The 22,048-nt window shown below is 42.2% G+C and overlaps 1 protein-coding gene across 1 annotated transcript in view; it reads right to left on the bottom strand.

Annotated features, from left to right (window-relative positions):
• The window catches only part of LOC144694291 (uncharacterized), a 145,491-nt gene extending 138,096 nt beyond the window's left edge, over positions 1-7,395 (bottom strand). Inside the window, exons 1-3 of the mRNA XM_078564623.1 lie at positions 7,264-7,395; positions 5,625-5,782; positions 781-883 (exon numbers count right to left, since the gene is read on the bottom strand). Of these exons, the coding sequence (XP_078420749.1) occupies positions 781-883; positions 5,625-5,782; positions 7,264-7,303 (301 nt within the window). The 5' untranslated portion in view covers positions 7,304-7,395. The remainder of the gene's footprint in view (positions 1-780; positions 884-5,624; positions 5,783-7,263) is intronic.
• Between the last annotated feature and the right edge of the window lie 14,653 nt (positions 7,396-22,048).

The raw sequence follows: 22,048 nt of genomic DNA, 5'->3' as shown, positions 1-22,048 counted from the left end.
TCCAGTTAGTGGTTTGTTCATCAATTTGTAAAATCTTCCTGTACAGCTGTATTTTGTAATCCTACCTGCCAACATTATAATGAGTGACACAGGTGTCCTTATTTTATGCAAGAAATGGAACTCAAGTACAGACCCATTCCTCAAAGACAGAGCCTCAAAGAAATAGGCTGTAAAATCGAAATCCTACCCTTTGCAAGGCACTATTGAAGCCCTTAAAATCCAGCAGCTGGCTTCAGGCTGAGAGAGTCTATGTTGGAGCAATGTACTGATCGCTGTCCTAAGGACAAGGGCATATTTTTGGAAGATGTATGGAAATTTTGGTTTTGTAGGAAGAGTGTGTCTACCTTACACAGATACAACAATGACAGCTCTCAACAAAGAGGGTAATTAGTGGGAAGGGCAGAATGCACTTAGTTTACAATCAGGAAAGTGCTGGAACATTTTAACAGAGCATTTCTGGACTGTGAATTTCACATTTCCACATGTCACAACTGTTATACACCAAATGATGGACACGCCAGAAGCCCTGAATTGGAACTTTTATTATTCACAAACAAAACCTTTGTCTCGCAATATCACAATGTCTCGTGTAACCAGGTGGTGGCATGTGTTGAGTTCTACTTGTGCAATATTTAAGACAGATCTGACTAGCAGACTCACCATATGGAAGAGTGGTGGGTGCTACTCAGCAACTGCAGCTTTCAGCTCTGTTATGTGTAAAGTGCAAGCACCACATTGCTTTTATTTAGAACAGTTTGTCAGCATTTCGGGAGCGATTACCTGTGGTATTCTCAGCTGCAATCGGTTTCAGACGTGGTTCGGGCAAGAGACCTCCCTTGTATATATCTCCACCATCCACAGCTATGGCATCTGCTTCTCCATTCTGAGAATGAGAAATATGTATATTATTAATAGAAAGCAGGCCCCTTCTTTTCAAGTAATGCTGTGACTGAGCACATCACCTGTATTTCCCTCTAATTGTATTCCCTCCTCTCTTCAAATCCTGAATGAGTTAGGAGCATAGAAATATTAGGAGCAGGAGGAAGCCATTCAGCCCTCAAGCCTGATCTACCATTCTATTGGATCAGTGGTTCCCAAAACTTTTTGTCCGCAAACCACTTGGGAAGACAAAAGACCCCGCAGACCACCTACAGGCCCAACCCAACAAGCTTTTGTTTCCCATCAGAATTAATGGGAAGAATGGCTGTGCTTTTGATGAGACACCCAATGAATTGATGTCTGGTTCGAGCTGGACAGCTTCAGCCTCATGTTGGGCTCCATGTTCAGCCAGTTCTTCTTTGTCTTCAGCACCACCAAGTATTGAAAATCTGCAGTTGTATGTTGTAACAGTAATAGGAATCTTGCTTATAAATCTACATTGTTGTACCTCGCGCTTATGACAAATTCTTCTGCACATGAAGCAACCAGTCTGCCATGTGACGTCACGCGATGGGCTGGAATGATGTTTCTGGCCTGCTATCTCGTATGGCCTTCTTGATGGCTTTGAACGACAGTGACTTGCATTTTGGACCAGGCCATGGATCACCTGGAGGACACTCATGGACCACACTTTGAGAACCACTGTATTAGATCATGGTTGATCAGTATCTCAACTGCATGAGCCACCATTGTTTCATACCCCTCGATACCCTTGCCTAACAAAAATCCATCTCAGTCTTGAATGCAACAATTGACCCAACATTCATGGGCTTTTAGAGGAGAGAGTTTCTATTATTCTCAGAGTGAAAGTGTGCCTTCTGAATGCCTGCCTGAATTGTCTACCTTTACGTTTAGTTTATGTACTGTTGTAGTTCCAAAGAAACATACACTCCAATCTAACACTTTAGTACAGGCCTTTCAATGATTACTACTTTATAAACACAAGCACTTCAACTTCAAAAGTAGGTGGATTGGGACTTGGATGGGATCTAAACTTTTTAAAGTCTCAAACCCAATGCCTATCTGTTCACTTCCAGTTTTAAGAGAGGTGGGACATTGGGAACCTTCATTCCAGTAGGCAGAATGACCATTTAAATACTTTAGTGAAATTGCTTGCCTCATATTTAACCAGGTTTGACCCTGGTCAACTGTGTTTTCCAAGCCCTGGACAACCCAGCAGCTAAAGGGAGGCGCAGAAAAGGTAAGTGCCTTTATAGCACTGCTTGCAGGGCTATCTACTGACCTAGCACATGGAGTAACTGGGCCATCTTGGAATACTGTGAACAGTTCTGGTCACCATATTACAAAAAGCATATAGAGGCACTGGAAAAAGTGCAAGAAAGATATTTTTTATTAATTTGTGGGATGTTGGCGTCACTGGCTAGGCTAGCATTTATTGCCCATCTCTAAGTGCCCCTGTGAAGATGATGGTGAGCTGCCTTCTTGAACCGCTGCAGTCCATGTGGTGTAGGTACACCCACAGTGCTATTAGGGAGGGAGTTCCAGGATTTTGACCCAGCGACAGTGAAGGAACAGCAATATATCCAAATCAGGGTGGTGAGTGGCTTGGAGGGGAACTTCCAGGTGGTGGTGTTCCCATGTGTCTGCTGCCTTTGTCCTTCTAGATGGTAGTGTTCGTGGATTTGGAAGGTGCTTCCCAAGGGGCCTAGGTGAGATTTTGAAGTGTGTTTTGTAGATGGTGTACATTGCTGCCACCATTTGTCAGTGGTGGAGGGATTGAATTTTTGTGGATGGGATGCCAATCAAGTGGGCAACTTTGTCCTAGATGGCGTCAAGCTTCTTGAGTGTTGTTGGAGCTGTATCCATCCAGGCAAGTGGAGAGTATTCCATCACACACCTGATTGTGCCTTGTAGTCAGAAGTTGAGTTACTCTCCACAGGATTCCTGGCCTCTGAACTGCTCTTGTAGCCACAGTATTTATTTGGCTAGTCCAGTTCAGTTTCTGGTTAATGGTAGCCCTCAGGGTGTTGATAGTGGGGAATTCAGTGATGGTAATGCCATTGAACATCAAGGAGTGATGGATAGGTTCTCTCTTGTAGGAGATGGTCATTGCCTGGCACTTGTGTGGTGCGAATGTTACTTGCCACTTGTCAGCCTAAGCCTGCATATTGTCCAGGTCTTACTGCATTTGTACATGGGCTGTTTCAGTAGCTGATGAGTCACAAATGGTGCTGAACATTGTCAATCATCAGCAAAAATCCCTACTTCTGACCTTATGAAGGAAGGTCATTGATGAAGCAGCTGAAGATGGTTGGGCCTAGGACACAACCCTGATGAACTCCTGCAATGATGTCCCGGAACTGAGATGATTGAGCTTCAACAACCATTAACCATTTTTCTTTGTGCTAGATATGACTCCAACCAGTGGTGAGATTTCCCCCTGATTCCCATTGACTCCAGTTTTGCTAGGGCTCCTTGATGGCACACTCAGTCAATGCTGCCTTGATGTCAAGGGCAGTCACTCTCACCTCACCTCAAGAATTCAGCTCTTACGTTTGAACCAAGGCTGTAATGAGGTCAGAAGCTGAGTGACCCTGGCAGAACCTAAACTGGGCATCAGTGAGCAAGTGCTGCTTGATAGCACTGTTGGTGACTCCTTTCATTACCAATGAGTGAGAGTAGACTGATGGGAAGGTAATTGGCCAGGTTGGATTTGTCCTGCTTTTTGTGTACAGGATATACCTGGGCAATTTTCCACATAACCTGGTAGATGTCAGTGTTGTAGCTGTAGTGAAACAGCTTGGCTAGGGGCACAGCAAGTTCTGGAGCACAAGTCTTTGGTACTATTGCTTGAATATTGTCAAAGGTTCTCAAGGATGATACCAGAACTGTGAGGTTATATCTATCAATAAAAGATTAAAAGGCTGGGTCTTCTTTCTCTTGAAAAGAGATGGCTGAAGGGTGACATAATAGAGCTCTTTAAATTTGTGTAAGGGTCTGATAGAGTAGACACAATGACAGTTTTTCCACTTGTGGGGAAGAACAAAACTAGAGGCCATCAATATAAATTAGCCACCAGGAAATGAAATAGGGAATTCAAAGGGTGTTTCTTTAACCAGATAGTGACGAGAATGTGGAACATGCTACCAAAGGGAGCAGTTGAAACAAATAGTGTAGATATATTTAAGGGAAGCTAGGCAAGAATATGAGGAAAAAGGGAATAGAGGGTTAAGCAGATAGAGTTAGATAAGGAATGGGAGGACATTCAAGTGGAACATAAACAGTGGAATGTAAAAGAATTAAAGGGGATCTCATTGAAGCATTCAAGATTGTGAAGGGGCTTGACAGGGTAGGTACTGAGAGGTTGTTTCCCCTGGCTGAGGAATTTAAACACAGGTGCACAGTTTCAGGATAAGGGGCCAATCATTTAGGATTGAGATGAGGAGACATTTTTCACTCAGTGGTGGTGAATCTTTGTAAATCTCTGCTCTGAATATATTTAAGGCTGAAATAGACAGACCTTTGGTCTATCAAGGAATCAAGAGATATGAGAGCAGGTAGGAAAGTGGAGCTGAAGCCTAAGGTCGGCTTGGATCATATTGAGTGATGGAGCAGGTTTGACTGGCTATATGGTCTACTGCTGCTTCTATCTCTTATGTTCTTATGCTCCTGTGGTATGCACTGGTTAAGCAAATTGGTCTATTTCCGTGCCATATATTCTATGTAATCTCGGGCCTTAGAGGCAGACAATGAAACACGGCAACTATCCACTCTGTCCTCCTACTGGGAAGCAATTAGAAGAAACACAGGGTTAAGGAATAAAAGCTAAGCCTTACACTGCCAGCAAAGCGAGTGCATTGAATGCACAGGCACCACATTCTGCCCAGTGAAGTCAAATTTGGGTTCAGTGATTCTGCAAAGTAACAGTTCATTTAGGATGGGCAGAATAAATTGTGAGAAAGCGACGTGAAATTCATGGGTATGGATGTAGGGGCAGCATCCATTTCGTGTGGAGAGGCATTATCAACTGAAGAGAGTGCATAGCTTTCATCAGTTCCCAGGCTTATCATGAGAGTAAAATGCCACAACCACATGTACATGTGGCTTCATCATATCATTGCCATAACCGACATGGTATCTAACCACAGAAACGTCAGAATGTGAATCAGTGGCCATTATCCACCATTGTGTCATTAAGAATATTGAGTCCACTTTTCTGTCTTCACCTCCACGCACCACCACCCCAACCTGTTCTAAAAAGCTGCAGCATTTCAAGAGCTGCTGTCTCACTCAAATTTACAATTCCTAGTCAAGTATGCAGAGCAAGAGGGAGACAAAGGAGGAAATACATTGACAGCTTAAGAAGCAGAACAGGTATAGATTTGAGAACAACACCCAGATGTTGGTTGCGATCAAGGACTGTGAAAGTTGGAGAGCCATGATCATTAACGGTGTAAAACATGGCACCTGAAGAAGAAAAAGTCAAATATGTACTAGGACATGCTCTCTGAACAAGCTTTGCCAGTAGCAGTAACCCCATTCCTACTAGAGGGAGGGTCTACCAGGGTGACTGCACATTGTCCATTAGGCATGGGCAGCCATAAATTTGCTTAATTGTAACATTGGAGATACTTCAATTGGCTTGGATACATCAGCTTCAGATAAGCCTGGCAACTCTATAACAATCACAATCTTAAGCCCAAGTGTTTAACGTAAAGCCCTACCTTGATAGCAGTCAGACAGTTTTCATCAGTGTCCTTCATTATACATTGGAATTCGAAGGGCTCATCAATCGCTGCATTTCTCAAATCCTTGCATTTTAATAATTCTACTTCGGAGGTTGTACACCATATGATGTTTGGGATATTGGCAAATGAAAAGGCTAGATAAAACAAACATCAGACAGCAATTATATAGAACTGGAGCTATACAAGAGACCAAAAGAGGAAGAGATAGAGGGTACAGCAATTGTACAGAGCTAAAAGCATAGTGGTTATATGGGAAGAACACAATGCTTATTGTTTTATTCATTCATGGGATGTGGGCATCACTGGCTAGGCCAACAATTATTGTCCATTCCTAATTGCCCTTGTTCAGAGGGAATTTAAGAGTCAACCACATTGCTGTGGGTCTGGATCATATATAGGCCAGACCAGGTAAGAACACCAGATTTCCTTCCCTAAAGGATATTAGTGAACCAGATGGGTCCAGAAAACAATCATTTCATGGTTATCAGACTTTTAATTCCAGATTTTTATTGAATTCAAATTCCACCATCTGCTGTGGCAGGATTCAAATCTGGATCCCCAGAGCATTACCCTGGGTCTCTGGATTACTACTCCAGCAACAATATCAATACGCCATCACCTCCTCCTGGAGGAAGATAAGCCTCATTGTGTATGAGATAGAACATTGATTGTAAAGGGGAAAAGTGAAGGTGGCTGTTAAACAAGAGAGAGAAAATGTAGAAAGCATAGCAATTATACTAGAATGTGACAGAACAATTAATCAGGAGATAGAAAGAGCGATAGAATCAGTCTGTGCAACAGATGGATACTTAACAACTTTGTATGATATTCTGTTACTATTTTAATAGAGGCATCAAACTGTTAACATCAGATAGAGGATGTCTCATCAAACTGTTAACATCAGATAGAGGATGTCTCATGAGTGTTGCCCGTAATTATCACCAAAAGCAATTGTTAACTTAAATATATATCTCTCTCCCATTCTTTCTTCCTTATGCATGATTTATAACTGCATCAGTCTGAAATTAGCTCCTGGATTTTCCAAACCCCTCATAAGAAACATAAGAAATAGGAACATGAGTAGACCACTCAGACTGCTCCACCATTCAATAAGATCATGGCTGACCTGCTTCCCCACCCCCGCCTCCCTCCATATTGATTGGAATGCATTGTTAACAAAGAAAGATTTACATTTCTATAGCATCTTTCACAACTCCCAAAGCACTTGACAGCCAGAGAAGAACTTTTGAGCTATAGTTGCTGTTGTAATGTAGGAAATGTGGCAGCCAATCTGCACACAGCAGGCTCTCACAAATAGCAACAAGATCATCCATTTTCATGACATTGGCTGAGGATGAATTTTGACAAGAATACCAGGGAAATCCATTTGCTTTTCTTTGAATAGTGTCAAAAGATCTATTATGTCCAGCTGAAAGGGTCTTGGTTTAATTGTTATAAAAACCAGTAATGGATTTATCCTAAAACATTGAAGCAGTGGCTTTTTTTTTAAATTTAGAGAACTAAAAGCTTAAGATAAATAATTATATCTGGCAGCGAATAACACATTTTGAAAGATACATTTGGATAAATGCCTGCAAACAATTTTAATACTCACAAATAATTCCCGATAGTATAAGAGTGTAGGATAAAATCATCCTGCCAATCTGTGGACTGAAAGAATTGAGAACAGTTTCTGTCACCAGCCAACGATGCAACAGGCTTGTGATAAGACGTTGGTGCTCCTTCCCTCCTTTATAAAGCCTAGAAATTAGGGAGTTGGCAGCCTGAGATATAAAACTGACCTTGACCTTTCTGGGTCATATTTCACAGGTGCACTTACCGAAACACAGCCTCCTTGTGATGCTTTCAAATATACCTTTGTTTAAGCCGCAAGGAATGCAGAGAAGGAACAGGGTGTAGTTCCAGAGGGGCCAGGAGCGGGTTCCCATTAATTCTTGAAACTAGTCAGGTTAGTTGGTCAATAAATATAGCATTGATTGGGCAATCAGAGAAATTCCATTTTTGTTCACCACCACCCCCCTCCATTCACTATTTGTTTTCTACTTATGTTTTTCCCACTATTTCAACATTGCCTTTTTTATTTTCTTGTCTCCTTTCCAAGCCTGTATTTTTGGCCCTTGTTTCCTTCTCTGATTTGCTCCTCTCGTGGGAGTGTTCGCTCACACTAGGGAAAGAATAAGCACCATTTATATTGGGAAGCCTAAAGCCATTGCCTTCAGCTCTCACAACAAAATCCCAGTTTCCAACTTGTCCAGCCACTGCCTCAAGCTGAGCCCAACCATTTGCGACCTTGGCTTCCAGTTCAATATAAAACTGGGGTTCCAGCCTAACTCCGCTTTCTTCCACCTCCATAATATTGAGCTCCCACAATCCAATCTTGGCTGAAACCCTCAGCAAATACCTTTGTCACTCTAGACTTGAGTGCTTCAAATATCTGCAAAAGCACCCACCCTCTGCAAACCTCAACTCATTCAAAGCTCAGCTGCCTGTGGACCATCCCGCACCAAGTCCTAATCACCCATCACCCCTGTCCTCATTACCCTACATTGGCTCCCAGTTGCCCAACAACTCAAATATAAAATCTTCACTCTTGTGTTTTAAATCCCCCACCACCCCCACTCCCCACCTCCAAAACTCTGTAAACTCCTACAACGCTGTTCCCAAACTTTCCATTTCTCTTCACCCTGGCCTTTTGGGCTTTTTTAAAAATTCATTGACAGGATGTGGGCTTCGCTGGCTGGGCCAGAATTTATTGCCCATCCCTAGTTACCCTTGAGAAGGTGGCGGTGAGCTGCCTTCTTGAACCGCTGTAGTCCATGTGGTGTAGGTACACCCTCTGTGCTGTTAGGGAAGGAGTTCCAGGATTTTCCCCCTTCCTTTCGGCCTACTATGAGCAACCGTACCCTCAGCCACCTACACCCTCCGCACATTTCCCTAAAGCCCTTTCCCTCTCCACCTCCCCATTTTCCTTTGAGACCCTCAATGAAATCGGCCTCCTCCATTCAGAATTTGAACATCCCTCCTAATATCTCTTTCATTGGCTCTGTGTACTTTTTCTCTTTACATCTTTGTGCCTTGGGTATTTATTTCTACATTAAAGGCACTATGTAAATGCAAGTTGTTCTTGTTTTGGAAAACTAAATATTTCTGAGTTTGAAGCTTTGAGAGTCAACATTGACACCTGTAGGCCAAGTCCAGAGCAAAGCTCCTTGTACATTGATCCATCACGTACCCCCTCTTCAGATACTGCGTGGGTTAGATACAGAATTAGGAACAGGAGTAGGCCATTTGGTCCCTCAAACCAGAGTAAAGATATATGTACTCTGTAAGTTTTTCATCAGTGCTAATTAGTTTTCATGCCACACCCATGGACATAGGCTTCTTTTATACTGGAAGTGTAGCATTCATGCAAAATAAAATTATTTCACATCAACAGTGCTGTTATACTGTAAATAGAGCTAAGAGTACCCTGGGGTCAATGTTGTGCAGCCAGCCTCTCTGTTAATGGGACAGTAAAAATGGTGTCAAAGGCCTTATCACCCTGATGGCTCCTGCAATGCCTCTGGCACCATTTAAAACAGACTGATCATCAGATGGTCAACCTTCTGCCTCAACCAGGCAATAATCCCTTTTAAAGTGGAAATGGAGGCCTACATGCCGTAAATAATACCTAATTTAACATTTTAGGTAGGAACTGCTGATAGCCTGAGCAGTGCAGACTCCATTCAGTTCAATCGACAATGGAAGAAATTAGGTAAATCTTAACTTGTTATTGTCGGCTCCTCTGAGGCTTATGGAAATAATCTGGACTGCTTGCTGCCCCCGATCCTCCACCCTCCATGATTGCACAACTCTCTCCCCTTCTCCCGCTCCAGCAATTTCCACTTCTATTGGCCTCTCTAAATGACAAACTTAGCCGAGACAAGTTGGTGCTGCGCTAGGGTCTATATGTGTTATACACAAATACACCTGCAAGGAAATAGTTTGGGACCATCCCAAGCTCATATGCAATGTTGCCAACTCATGACATTATTAACCATGTGTTGTTTTTGCCCGACTGTTTTAATATCTGCCATCACAACAATAGAAAGCGGGAGAGTTAATTGTGTTAAATCAATAAACTGTTCACAAAACCCCAGTCTTTGCAGATGGTGCATTCCATAATCAGCTGGTAAAGTAATTAGAGGAAGAGCTAAATTGGACCCAAGAGCAGCGTGGATAATGTTCCCACTTACCGTCCCATCCAATGTCCCATCTAACAAAGTGGTAACTGTCCACCCAAAGCTGTCACAAAAAAACAGCCACACACCTTGAATTCAAATCAGCAACTGAGCCTTGAGTTATCGGTCAGCAAGGAAGATTTTGCAGCCTTGAGCTTTCATCCAAGTGTCTTGTGTTGACAGAGAAAGGATGATTTCCACCAGCATAAAGCTTTCCCTATTAACTTAAACCTGTGCCCCTGTTAATGTCATCAATGGAACAGTGTGCTCAGGATTAGCAGTTACTCCTAACTGGGATATCAAGCACTCCCCATCATGTTACATGCCACATTCTCCTAATAGTATTGAAAGACACAAAATTCCACTCAGTAAGACCGATGTGTACCAGCCAACAGATTCACAGCGACTGAAACTGAAACACAGCGAGTTAGAATTATCATTCCCAAAATTTCAATTCCCGTGATCACCTTTTGGAAGTTCAGCAGGGCAGCACTTTCCCCTACCTACTGGCCACTACAAGCGTTGTGGAATTGACTCATTTTAATATTGCAAGGCAGAATAAAAAAACATGAGGTTGGCAGCAGCTGCTGTTGCACTGTGTGCCTACCCAACAGTAAGGCTGGCGAACACAGGGAATATGTCTCAAGGACACAGCTGCATGATTTAAAACTTAACTGCAACTCAATGAATGATTTCCGAATGATGTATAATTTCAAAATGAAATTGGATGGGCACTTGAGGGAAATAAGCTTGCAGGGCTTTGGAGATAGAGTGGGAGAATGGGATTGCTCTTTGTAGAATTGGCATGGATTTGATGGGCTGAATGGTCTCCTTCTGTGCCAAGGATTTTTAAAAGATCCAAATCAGGATCTCTGTTAGGAGAACCATTGGATGGCAAGGCAGGAAATGCTGGAAACACTGAACTGATCAGGCAATGATACATCTGTACAACTCATTGGTTACACCACAATGGGCTAAATTTGTGTCTTCACTACCTGGGCAGTAATCTGGTTTACCCACTAATTTTTGTAGTCCGCCCAATTTTCAGTGGAATGTAAATCAGATGGGTTCGTTTTTTCATTCATTCATGGCATGTGGGCATCGTTGGCTAGGCCAGAATTTATTGCCCATCCCTTATTGCTCTTGAGAAGGTGGTGGTGAGCTGCCTTCTTGAACCACTGCAGTCCACGTGGTGTAGGTACACCCACAGTGCTGTTAGGAAGGGAGTTCCAGGATTTTGACCGAGCGACAGTGAAGGGACGGCGATATATTTCCAAGTCAGGATGGTGAGTGCATAAAATCCGTTCTGGTAGAATTACTGCCCGTGGAAATATAGTCCATTGTGTCCAGTTTGGGACACCTGTCTTACTTTACCGAGGAAATCAAGGCTATGGAGCAGGTTCAAGATAGATTCACTCTGATGGTAAGAGGATAACCAATGAAATAGCTATGAGCAGACACTAGAACAGCTGAACTCTTCCCATTAAAACAACAGTGATTAGGAAATGATTGAATTTAAGTGTCCAAAATTATGAATGGTTTCAATAAAGTGAACGCTGTACCAGTGACATGGAGTCATTATGGCACAGAAGGGGATCATTTGGCCCATCGACTTCATGCCGACTCTATGTAGAGCAATTCAATCAATCCCATTCTCCTGCTCTATCCCTGTAGCCCTGCAAGTTTATTTCCCTCAAGTGCCCATTCAATTTCCCTCTGAAATTATTTATCTTCTCCGCTTCCACTGCTCTCGTAGGCAGCGAGATCCAGGCCGTTAGCACGTGTTATAAAAAAGTTCTTATTCAGACCCCTCACTATTCCTCCCATCCCCACATCTCTTGCCCAAAATCTTAAATCTGAGCCCTCTAATCTTTGTACCATCGGCTAACGCGAATAACTTTTCTTTGTCTACCTTATCTAAACCTGTCATAATCAATGATTATTTCAATTCTGTATGAGTCATACAGACTCGAAACATTAACTCTGTTTCTCTCTCCACAGATACTGCCAGACGTGCTGAGTTTTTCCAGCACTTTTTGTTTTTATTCCAGGTTTTCAGCATCCTCAGTATTTTACTTTCATACTAATGTTTGATTGTTGGATCTATTTTTCTCCCTTGCCATATTGCCATGCTCTGGCAAATCTTCTATATCCAAGGATATTTAAAAGGTCCGGTTCAGGATCTCTGTTACTTTTTCATGGCTTCCCTCAGGATGTCTTTTTGACTTCGAATTCCACTGCTGATACAATACGGAAAACAATAAATTTAGTATCAATCCACAGAGAGTTGAAACAATCTTCAGCATGTAAATAAGTAGTGGGGCTTTTGGATTGAACAGACCTTAAGGAGGAGAAAATGGTACAGGTTGCACCCTTTTCCGAGGCAAAAATTGGATGCAACATGTTAATTCCTGGATGCAAGCTCCTACATCTGATTTGCTCCACTGACATAGCCACTGGCAAATTGGACCTCACTGTTTTTAGGCATCATGAATTGTTGCCTAATAGCAGCATTGGTCCGATGTAAAAATGCAAAATGGGATCCTCAGTCTGAGTCAGTACCCTTGTACAATGTTCACTGGAACAAAGTGTGTGCTTTAACTAGGCTTTCTGGTTCTACTGTTGCCTAACCAGGGGCACCCGATCAGTAACATTTTAAAAAAAACTTACAGTGACCTGGAGCCATAGGGAGAAGCAGCATTAAAGTGGATCGCCTGCAGTTGCTACCCAAACAATCCCCACTGCTGTCCCACCGTCTCTCAGTACTTAGCGCTGCCAGCAAAGCAAATGAACCAAGTTGGTTCTACAGGGAGCAGTGAGCTGCCTATGGAAACGCAATAGGCCCCAGCACCACTTCACCATCATTAAGATGAAGCCCAGGATATTTCAGGTTATCCTTGTGCTGACCTTCCCAGGCACACTGCAGCAGTGCTGCCTGTTTCATGCCAGTAGTCAGACACTGATCAACTTCTATCCTAAATAATTCAAAGGCTTCTGATCTTAGACTTGTCATCTCAGATCATTGTTCCCTCAGATACTCAGTATCAGGCTAATAAGCAGGCGCTGACACAATGGCCCACGTCCTCCTTAGCAGATAATGATTAGACTACATATCATTTATTCAACTGCGAGGTCATAGCCCAAAAGCCTGATTAATTTCCTGATTAACTTCTGCTTGGGTCCCAACACAATTTCTCTCTGACTCAAAATTTTGTATTTTGGTAAGAAAACACAGTGGAATTTTAATCGCCGTTAACAGGTGGTTTAAGGTGCATGGTTAAAATAATCAATCACATCCACAACTCAGCTCTAATGTGCCCACTTCCAGCTTCAACAGAGACAGATTTGGCATGTGTGCGAGTAACCTACTCGCCCCTGTCAGGATTTCCATTGGTGTACGTGGGTAGGTAGTTCCAGCAGCAATTAACATCCATATGAGACCTTTATTAGGGCTTTTTAAATTGAATTTCACTGTACTTTATATCTAAAGTAGTCAGCACAGTTTTCCCAGAGCTCTTGAATCTCACCAGTGAAATGGAGACATGATTGAGCCCCAGTTTGTTGTAGCTCACCTTTAAGTGAGTATGTTTATGTTTTCTGTATAAATTACTAGGGTAAATGATGCAATGTATCATGTAATTCAAATGTATCCTTACTTTGTTCTGAGGAAGCTACTAACTCAGATGTGTCTACAAGTTCTCCAACTGCGTAAGACTGCTACAACTTCTCAAATCCTCAATAAATGAACCTAATATTTTGTGTTAACCAATCCCTTACATGTGATTGGAGCTTTGATGTTTATCTACTAGTAAGCACAAGGAGAAGAAATACACAGCACAGTTCATGTGGATATTTAAAGTTGTGATTGCCCCATCTGAATAAAAGATCAATTATTACAGCAGTTGTCTCAGCTCCCTCCAGCAAACATTTGGCAGGGAACTCTTTTTGTGTTGAGACAACTGTTATGGCACAGCCGATGGTAAATGCTGAGCTGCTCAAATCCCAAAGGAAAATTTGAAACAACTGCCACAACTGCTTTGCAATTTGTATAAATTTCGAGATGTGTGCCTTGAATTCAGTAGTAATAAGACAACTGAGGCGTATAGGTTTCTTATAAAACTAAATTAAATTTTTATTAATAGAAGAAATTATTTTAAGCAAATACATAGATTTACAAATTACTACTCTGATAACTTCTAAATCCCCTAGTTAATCTAACTCCCAGTTACACTTTCATTAAGGCAACAGTAAGACACATAGATTTTAAAAGACCCAGGCAAAGAAACACGATACCCTGAACAATCCAATTCAAAGTGAGTTTTCTTAACTTCAGTTCTTTATAGACAGCAGCTGGAGGCTTAAATGCTGGAGGCTTTTTCACACTTGTTTTAGATCTTAGAATGCCTACCCTTACACACAGTCTTCTCTCCTTTAACCATATTTTCCCCTTTGAATGCAAATTCCCATTGTTTCACTATGTCTTTGGACTTTACCTCTCTAAAAATAAAAATCTCCCATAGTACCAATTTTACCAGTAATGTTTGGAAAAAATGAACACACTGTTTCTTAACTTCTCCTGGCCTTACCTATTTAACATTTCAAACTTAGCTTATCTTCTGTTACGTCAAAGCCTTCAGACCAGCTGCCTTTAATTCAATTAAGTCACACACACACACACACAAAGAGACATAGACACAGACCCCACTGTTACTCTATTTAACAATAAATTCCAATAACATTATGAAAATTATTATATCTTCCTGACAACAAGTACTGTTTTTCAAAATCTTTGGAGCTTTCAAACCAACATGAGCAGGATGGAAGGCAGATATGTTTGACAGCACATCAGAAGATGAAGATTGTCACCATTCATGACAGGAATGATATGCTGTAGTGCAATTAAGAACTAGATATGAGAAAGATGTACAGGAGGGAGGTGTACATGAGCAAAATGGACAGGAGTGGGGCTGAAGTTTCAGGAGGCACTATCCATGTAACAGCATAGACAGAAGTTCGGCTTCCTTGGTCTCTTGGAAGAGCAGTGCTTCCACAGGGGACTGAGGCTGTTATGTCATTGATCATAGACATCTGCAACTTCCTAGAAGACAGCTCTCTGATGGCCATGAGAAGGCCATGGAGGCAGGCTGTTCTGACTGCTGAGATACTTTTAGCCTAAGACATCTGCATTTCAGAGCTTATGAAAGTCCCGCTAAAGACTGTTACACCTACATTTGTCTTTGGGAGACAAGGCAGCAAATCAGATCCTGGTGAAGTGGGTGGAGAGTTTGGGGTGGGGGGGGCGGTCAATAGGTGAGATGTGGAGGCACTTTAAGTGATGTTCCTACTTCTGTATGTCCTTTTGCCATCATCCTTCTCCTGGGCCAGCACCACATCACTCCTCCCACACTGCTGCAGACTAGCTTAGTGAAGATCAGTGATGCATTGTGAGGAGATGGATAGGGGGCTGGATTTTCAATTGCCAACGGAGATCGGTACCCGTGCAGGCACGATTTAAGGATCTTGGATCCCAATGCCTCTGGTTGCCTCCAGGATGCACTCTGATTTTCAATATGAAGGCATGGGGGAGGGGGATAAAACAGGAAGCCCACTGCTTCCGACTAATGGTTCATTAAGCTCCTTTAGGAGCTTGTTAACAGGCTGGGGAGATTGGTATGACAAATTCAGCGAATTCGAACATTCTGGTGCATGTTAGTGCACAGCTGTTGGATTTGGCTTTGGGGCAAAGGGAAAGTTTTTATTTGATGTTAAATGTTATCAAACCCTTGGGTATCCTACACAAGAATTTGCGCATGACCTCAGCTTCACCCTTTCACTCCGTCTTGTACCTTTATGGTGTTGGTCAACTGAAGAGCTTTCTGGTCTCTTCAGCAAGGCAGCAACAGGCGTCAACATGGCCGCCTCCTACCTTTGCCATGGCACCAGGCAGGCAGCTCCTGCCCCTGGATTCTTAGCGCCACTAATTGGGTGAACTCACCTCTTACCCAATCAGGGCACTTACACTTAAAAATAATGACAGATGAGTGACACAGTTGAGTTTCAGAGTTGGGGCTGGGTATTTATCTGGGTGTCGGGTGTCCAACCTCACTTTGAAAATCTGGCCCAAGATATCTGTCCCCCTGGTTAAGACAGAAGATATGTTGGCATCCTTCATCCTCTCCACTATTGTTGAGAGTAAGTGTAGCACATCTTTCAATATCTGGCTGAGATGCTGGTGCATATTTAACACAATGCTCTTGCTATTCACCTCCTCAATTACTTCCAACCAGGCAGTGAGAGCTGTAGATTTCTTCCTTTCATCACTGGGAAAAGTATATCCCTCCTGCTCCTGATGGCACCCAGCAGTAATTGACTGATGCGCCATTAAATCTGGATGCTGCACTTGCACTCTGTATAGTGTATATCATGAATACCTCCTTCAATTTCCATTCATACATTATCCCTATATAGTTCAGATATAGTTATGGCATCACCCCACGACCCAACCCCCACCACCGCCACCAACCCCACCCCTGCACCCCCACCTCCCCACCCCCCCACCCCCCCCCCCCCCCCCAACCCCCAACCCATCCCCCCAACCCACCAATATGCAGCATGGAGCTGCAAAACCGCAAAGCCAAAAATTATTGTTTCCATTTATTTGTGACTGCAGATTCCAACCGCTGACATTACTGACATTACTTCCTTCTGACTTTCATCACGTAATTCCATCTGCCCCGCTTGGAAACTGGCTTCACATTAATATCAGGTACACTGTTTCCATTGTGATGCTAGCTGTTTCAGAACTGCACAAGGTATAATACAGAAAACAAACTGATTTGTACTTTTCTATATCTATATTTAGGTATAGGTATATCTAGATAATCTATGTCAACAAACTCTTTAAAAGAGTGCATGTGATCCCTAATTAATTAAAGAAACATAACTGCTCTGCCTGAGCTGACAAAGGTGTTTATTGTACTTCTTGAGGAAGTGCTCCAGGGTAAGCCAGGAACAGGGTGAACGAAAATAAACTTCAAACCTCTCACAATCTGGCCTTGCATACAAGGATACATTACAGGGAAATATTACTTTTAATTTGCTCTGCGTGGACAAAAATCCTCCCATAATTCCCATCCCATTACAACTTTTGTGATTTTTGAGCTAAATATTCACTTGGGTTGCATGTTATTGGTCATTCCAATTAATATTATCAACTCTGGTGTCATTACATGGCCGCCCATGCACCTTTGTCCGCACTGTCCTGTCAAACATAACCTCCCGCTTCAAAGAACTCTTGCTGTATATACTGGACCCTGAAGTAAGGGATATGCCCATGTTTTCTGAAAGATATCTTATCAAGACTTGGCAAAGCTTTGAACAAAAACGGAGTTCTTTACACAATACACATGAATGAACAATGCACAGCTTTTACAATGAGCGTCATCAATTAAGCAATGCTTCTTGGTTATATAAAAAATAATTGAACCAGTGTTTTCATTCTTAACCAGGAATGACAAGTATGACTTCCGTGGCCTTTGGATGACATTTGCAGTGGACAATTTCACAGATGCCATAAGTTCAAATTTTAAAAAGGCATGCATTAGGATCAATGACAAAAGACCAAATGGTTTGAGAGGTAGATTATATGGAGGGTTGTCAGGTCAAAAGATGCCCCAACAGGAAAAGTGGTGCAAGCTGAAAGTGGATAAGCACTTTGGGAAGAAAAATTTTAAATGGTATTTGAATGGAACTGTGTATACGTCTTTCAGAGAGTCATGACAGGTATAGCAAGCTGAATGGCTTCCTTCTCTACTATAAAAACCCATGATTCAATATTGCTGTCTCTCATTGTGTAAGTGTACTGATCTGATGCTATTGCATGTTCCAACTTTTAAACCAGTCTGGAGCATGTACTGGACCTCCCATATGATCTCCAATGTTTGATACCACAGTTAGAGGGAAATTGCTCATCTTGAGCTTGCCACCCCTGCACCACGCGTGTAGAAGTCCATTAGAGACTTTGTTCGCTCAAGGAAAGCTCATTTTTCTGTGAACACAAGAGAGTTAAGAACATCCAACCCTGATACACCCTTCCTGCCAACACATAGCTTGAGGCTCAATTCCTGATTTGAGTTAAAGGATGTATAGCTGGTTTTTGTTTCAACTTTGGTGAACAGACATTACTTTGTTAGGCGTGTTGATTGATCAGCGAGTGAGAAAATTATCCATTCTGCTTATGACCTGGATATTGATCCATCTCAGCCCACGCTCTCTAAGGCTTTATGGGCCCATTGCAAAATACACCAGCTGCAATTTTATAATTTTGTGAATAGTTTGTTGATTCACAGAATTACAGTATATTAACGGCACAGAAGGAGGCAATTCAGCCCATCATGTCTGCACCGGCTCTCCAAATGAGCATTATGACCTAGTGCGATTGCCCTGCCTTACTCCTGCACATTGTTTCCATTCAAATAATCACTGATTGCCCTCTTGAATGCCTTGACTGAACCTGCCTCCACACTTCCAGGCAGTGCATTCCAGACCCGAACCACTCGCTATGTGAAGAAGTTTTTTCTCACATCATATTTGCTTCTTTTGAAAATCACTTTAAATCTGTGCCTTCTTCTTCTTGATCCTTTTACGAACGGGAACAGCTTCTCCCTATCTTCTCTGTGCAGCCCCCTCAAGATTTTGAACATCTCTATCAAATCTCCTCTTAGCCTTCTTCTGTCCAAGGAGAATAATCCCAACCTCTCCAATCTATCTTTGTAACTGAAGTTTCTCATCCCTGGAAACATTCTTGTAAACCTCTTCTGGACTCTCTCCAATGTGTTCACATCCTTACTATAATATGACACCCAGAACTGTGCACAATATTCCAGCTGAGGTCTAACGAGCGTCTTATATAAATTCAGCGTAACCTCCCTGCTCTTGTACTCTATGCCCCTATTAATAAAGCCCAGGATGCTATGTGCTTTATTAACTGCTCTCTCCAACTGTCTTGCCACTTTCAATGATCTCTGCACCCAGGTATTTCTGCTCCTGCATATCCTTCAAAATTTCACCCCTTATTTTATATTGTCTGTCCATTTCCTCCTGCCAAAATGCATCACCTCACACTTCTCCACATTCAACTTCATCTGCCACCTATCTGCCCACTCCATCGACTTGTCTATGTCCTTTCGAAGTTCTATATTGTTCTTCTTGCAGTTTCCAACACTCCCAAGCTTCATATCATCTGCAAATTTTGAAATTGTCCCTTACGCACCAAGATCTAGATCATTAATATATGTCAGGAAAAGCACAGGTCCCAATACTAACCTCGGGGGAACTCCACTACAAACCTTCCTCCAGCCCGAAAAATATCCATTGGCCATTTCTCTGCTTCCTATCTTTCAGGAAATTTTGTATCTACTGTCACTTTTATTCCATGAGCAATAACTTTTCTCACAAGTCTGTTGTGTGGCACTAAGCTAACTAACTTGATTAACTATTCTCACTTCTATTCTTGTGATTCTCAGATATTGAAATTGTCACGCAAAACTGACGCATTGCAAATGAAATTGTGAGTTCAAAATGCTGGAAATGAGCTTGTGACTGGTCCAAAACGATTTCCCTGCAGATCTGTCGACAACATAAACATTCTACATACTGCAGCTGGCTCAGGTTAACTTTGTCACTTAGCGAGGCCAATGGAAGCGGAAAACATGAAGGTGGGAAATAGCATACCCATGCAACATAAAGTGCTTTTCTGCAGTTGTGGTTAATGCACCATTTACTAATGTGCCTCAGTCGCTATAGTGTTTCATCTGACCTAGGGGTGCTTGATGGGACAATGTACAGAAAGTTTTACTCTTGTCTGTAAGAGATTACTGTACCTGATTTGTGAGCTTTGGTCTGCATCAAACTGAAGTGTATTTGGTCTGGGATGTTTGATGTGACAGTGTACAGTGAACTTTATTCAGCATCCATCAGATATTCTTCAAAATGTGGTGTCGACCTGGTGAAGCTACAACACAAGGATACGTGCAAACTAATCACTTGACAAACCGCTTGCAATAAACAAAACTAAGCGATGAATCATATCAAAGCTCTGCAGTCCGAATACATCAAGTCAGAAATTGAGGTGGACAATTAAGCAACTAACTGGAGGAGAAGGCTCTATGAACTATTCTGTTCTCAATGATGGCAGAGCCCAGCAAACGAGTGTATAATACAAGACAGAAGCAACAACAGCTTACATTTAAATAACACGGTTAAAGTAGTAAAATGTGAATAACAAGAGTGATATCAATAAAAACATTTTTAATATTGTTGAAACTGTGCCATAGAAAGAGAAATCAGGACAGATGACCAAAGGCTTGATCATAGAAAGATTGGATAGGCTAGGGTTGTTTTCCTTAAAACAGAGGAGGCTAAGGGGTGGCCTAATTCAGGTGTACAAAATTATGAGGGGCCTAGATAGGGTAGACAGTAAAGACTTGTTTCTCCTGGCTGAGGGGTCAATTACCAGGGGCATAGATTTAAGGTGCTTGATAGAAGGATTAGAGGGGACATGAGGAAAAACTTTTTCACACAGAGAGTTGTAGGTGTCTGGAATTCACTGCCTAAATCGGTGGTTGAGACTGAAGCGCTCCACTCATTTAAAAGGTACTTGGATCTACATCTGAAGCGCTGTAACCTGTTACAGACCAGGTGCTGGAAAGTGGGATTAAAATGAGCGGCTAGTTTTTTTTCATCTTTTTCTGGCTGGCACAGGCATGATGGGCTGAATGGCCATAAATTTCTATGGTTCTAGAGGTAGATTTTAAGGAGCATCATAAAAGGGGATAGAGAAATAGAGAGGCAGGGAGTTTTACGGATGGAATTCCAGATCTTAGAACCAAGGTAGTTGAAAGCACTACTGCTAATAGTGGAACAATTAAAATCAGGGATGCATAGAAGCCCAGATTTGAAGGAGCACAAGAATCTTGAAAGCTTAAGAGGTTGGAGAAGATTTCAGAGGTAGAGAAGGGCAAAGCAATGGAAAGATCTGAAAACAAGGATGAGAATTTTAAAATTGAGGTGTTGTCAGATGGGGAGCCAGCGAATGTCAGTAAGCACAGTGGCAATGGTTGACTGAGATTTGGGAAGAGTTAATATATTACAGCAATTCTGTAACCAATAGCTCACCTTAGCACTCCCCAAAGTCTCTCCACCACCTACACAGTGCAAGTCAGGAGAGAGGTGGAATACTTTTCACTTGCCTGAATAGATATAACTGCAATAACATTCGAGGAGTTTGACACCACCCAGGACAAAGCAGTCCAATTGAACGGCAACCCACGCACCAGCTGAAGCATCCGTCCTCCACCAACAAATGGCTGCAGTTTATGCTATCTACAGGTTGCAAGGCAGCAACTCACCAGGGGTTCTTTAGGCAGCACCCACAAACCTGCAGAATCCCCCAATAATCTAGGTCAAAGGCAGCCACTGCATGGAAACACCAACACCTCCAGCTCCCCTCCAAGTCACACACCATATCAACTTGGATTGCAGTTCCTTCAACGTAGGGACTCTCTATCCAAAACCGCTGTGAGGTTAGTTCATAACATGGATAGCAGTGGCTCAAGACGCAGTCTGACCAACAGCTCATCAGGGCAACTAGCAATGGGCAAGACATGCTGGTCTTGCCAGCAACAGCCATACACGATGAATAAATGATAAAAGGTTGTGCAAAACCCAGGATCAATTTGCAATGCTGCTAAAACCCAACATTGCTAAAGCCTGGCTGGAATCATAGATTTTTACACTATAGAAGGCTATTTAGCCTCTCATCTGTGTTGTCTCTTTACCACAGCATTCCAGCTAATTCCATTACCATGGCCTCTCACCACAGATACCTCCTGCTTGAAATGGTTATTTACACTTTCTTTAATTAATCTCTGTGGTACAGTATTCTATGTTATAATAAACCCATACGTAGAGATTTTTCCCATCACTCCCTTCCTCCACTCTCTAATGAGCACATTGAATGTATAACCCATCAATATTTGTCCCTATTCACCACATCAAAACCTTTATTTTGATTACTTAATTTAATCTCCATCATAATTTCTTAATTACTGATCATCGAGGTACTGCCATTGTTAGAAATAAAACTCGAGAAACCTAAAA

The sequence above is a fragment of the Cetorhinus maximus genome, chromosome 19 (genome assembly GCF_964194155.1).
Source record: "Cetorhinus maximus chromosome 19, sCetMax3.hap1.1, whole genome shotgun sequence".
Lineage (NCBI taxonomy): Eukaryota > Metazoa > Chordata > Chondrichthyes > Lamniformes > Cetorhinidae > Cetorhinus > Cetorhinus maximus.
The sequence above is the reverse complement of the archived record's forward strand: the minus strand, read 5'-3'. Positions and strand labels throughout refer to the sequence as shown.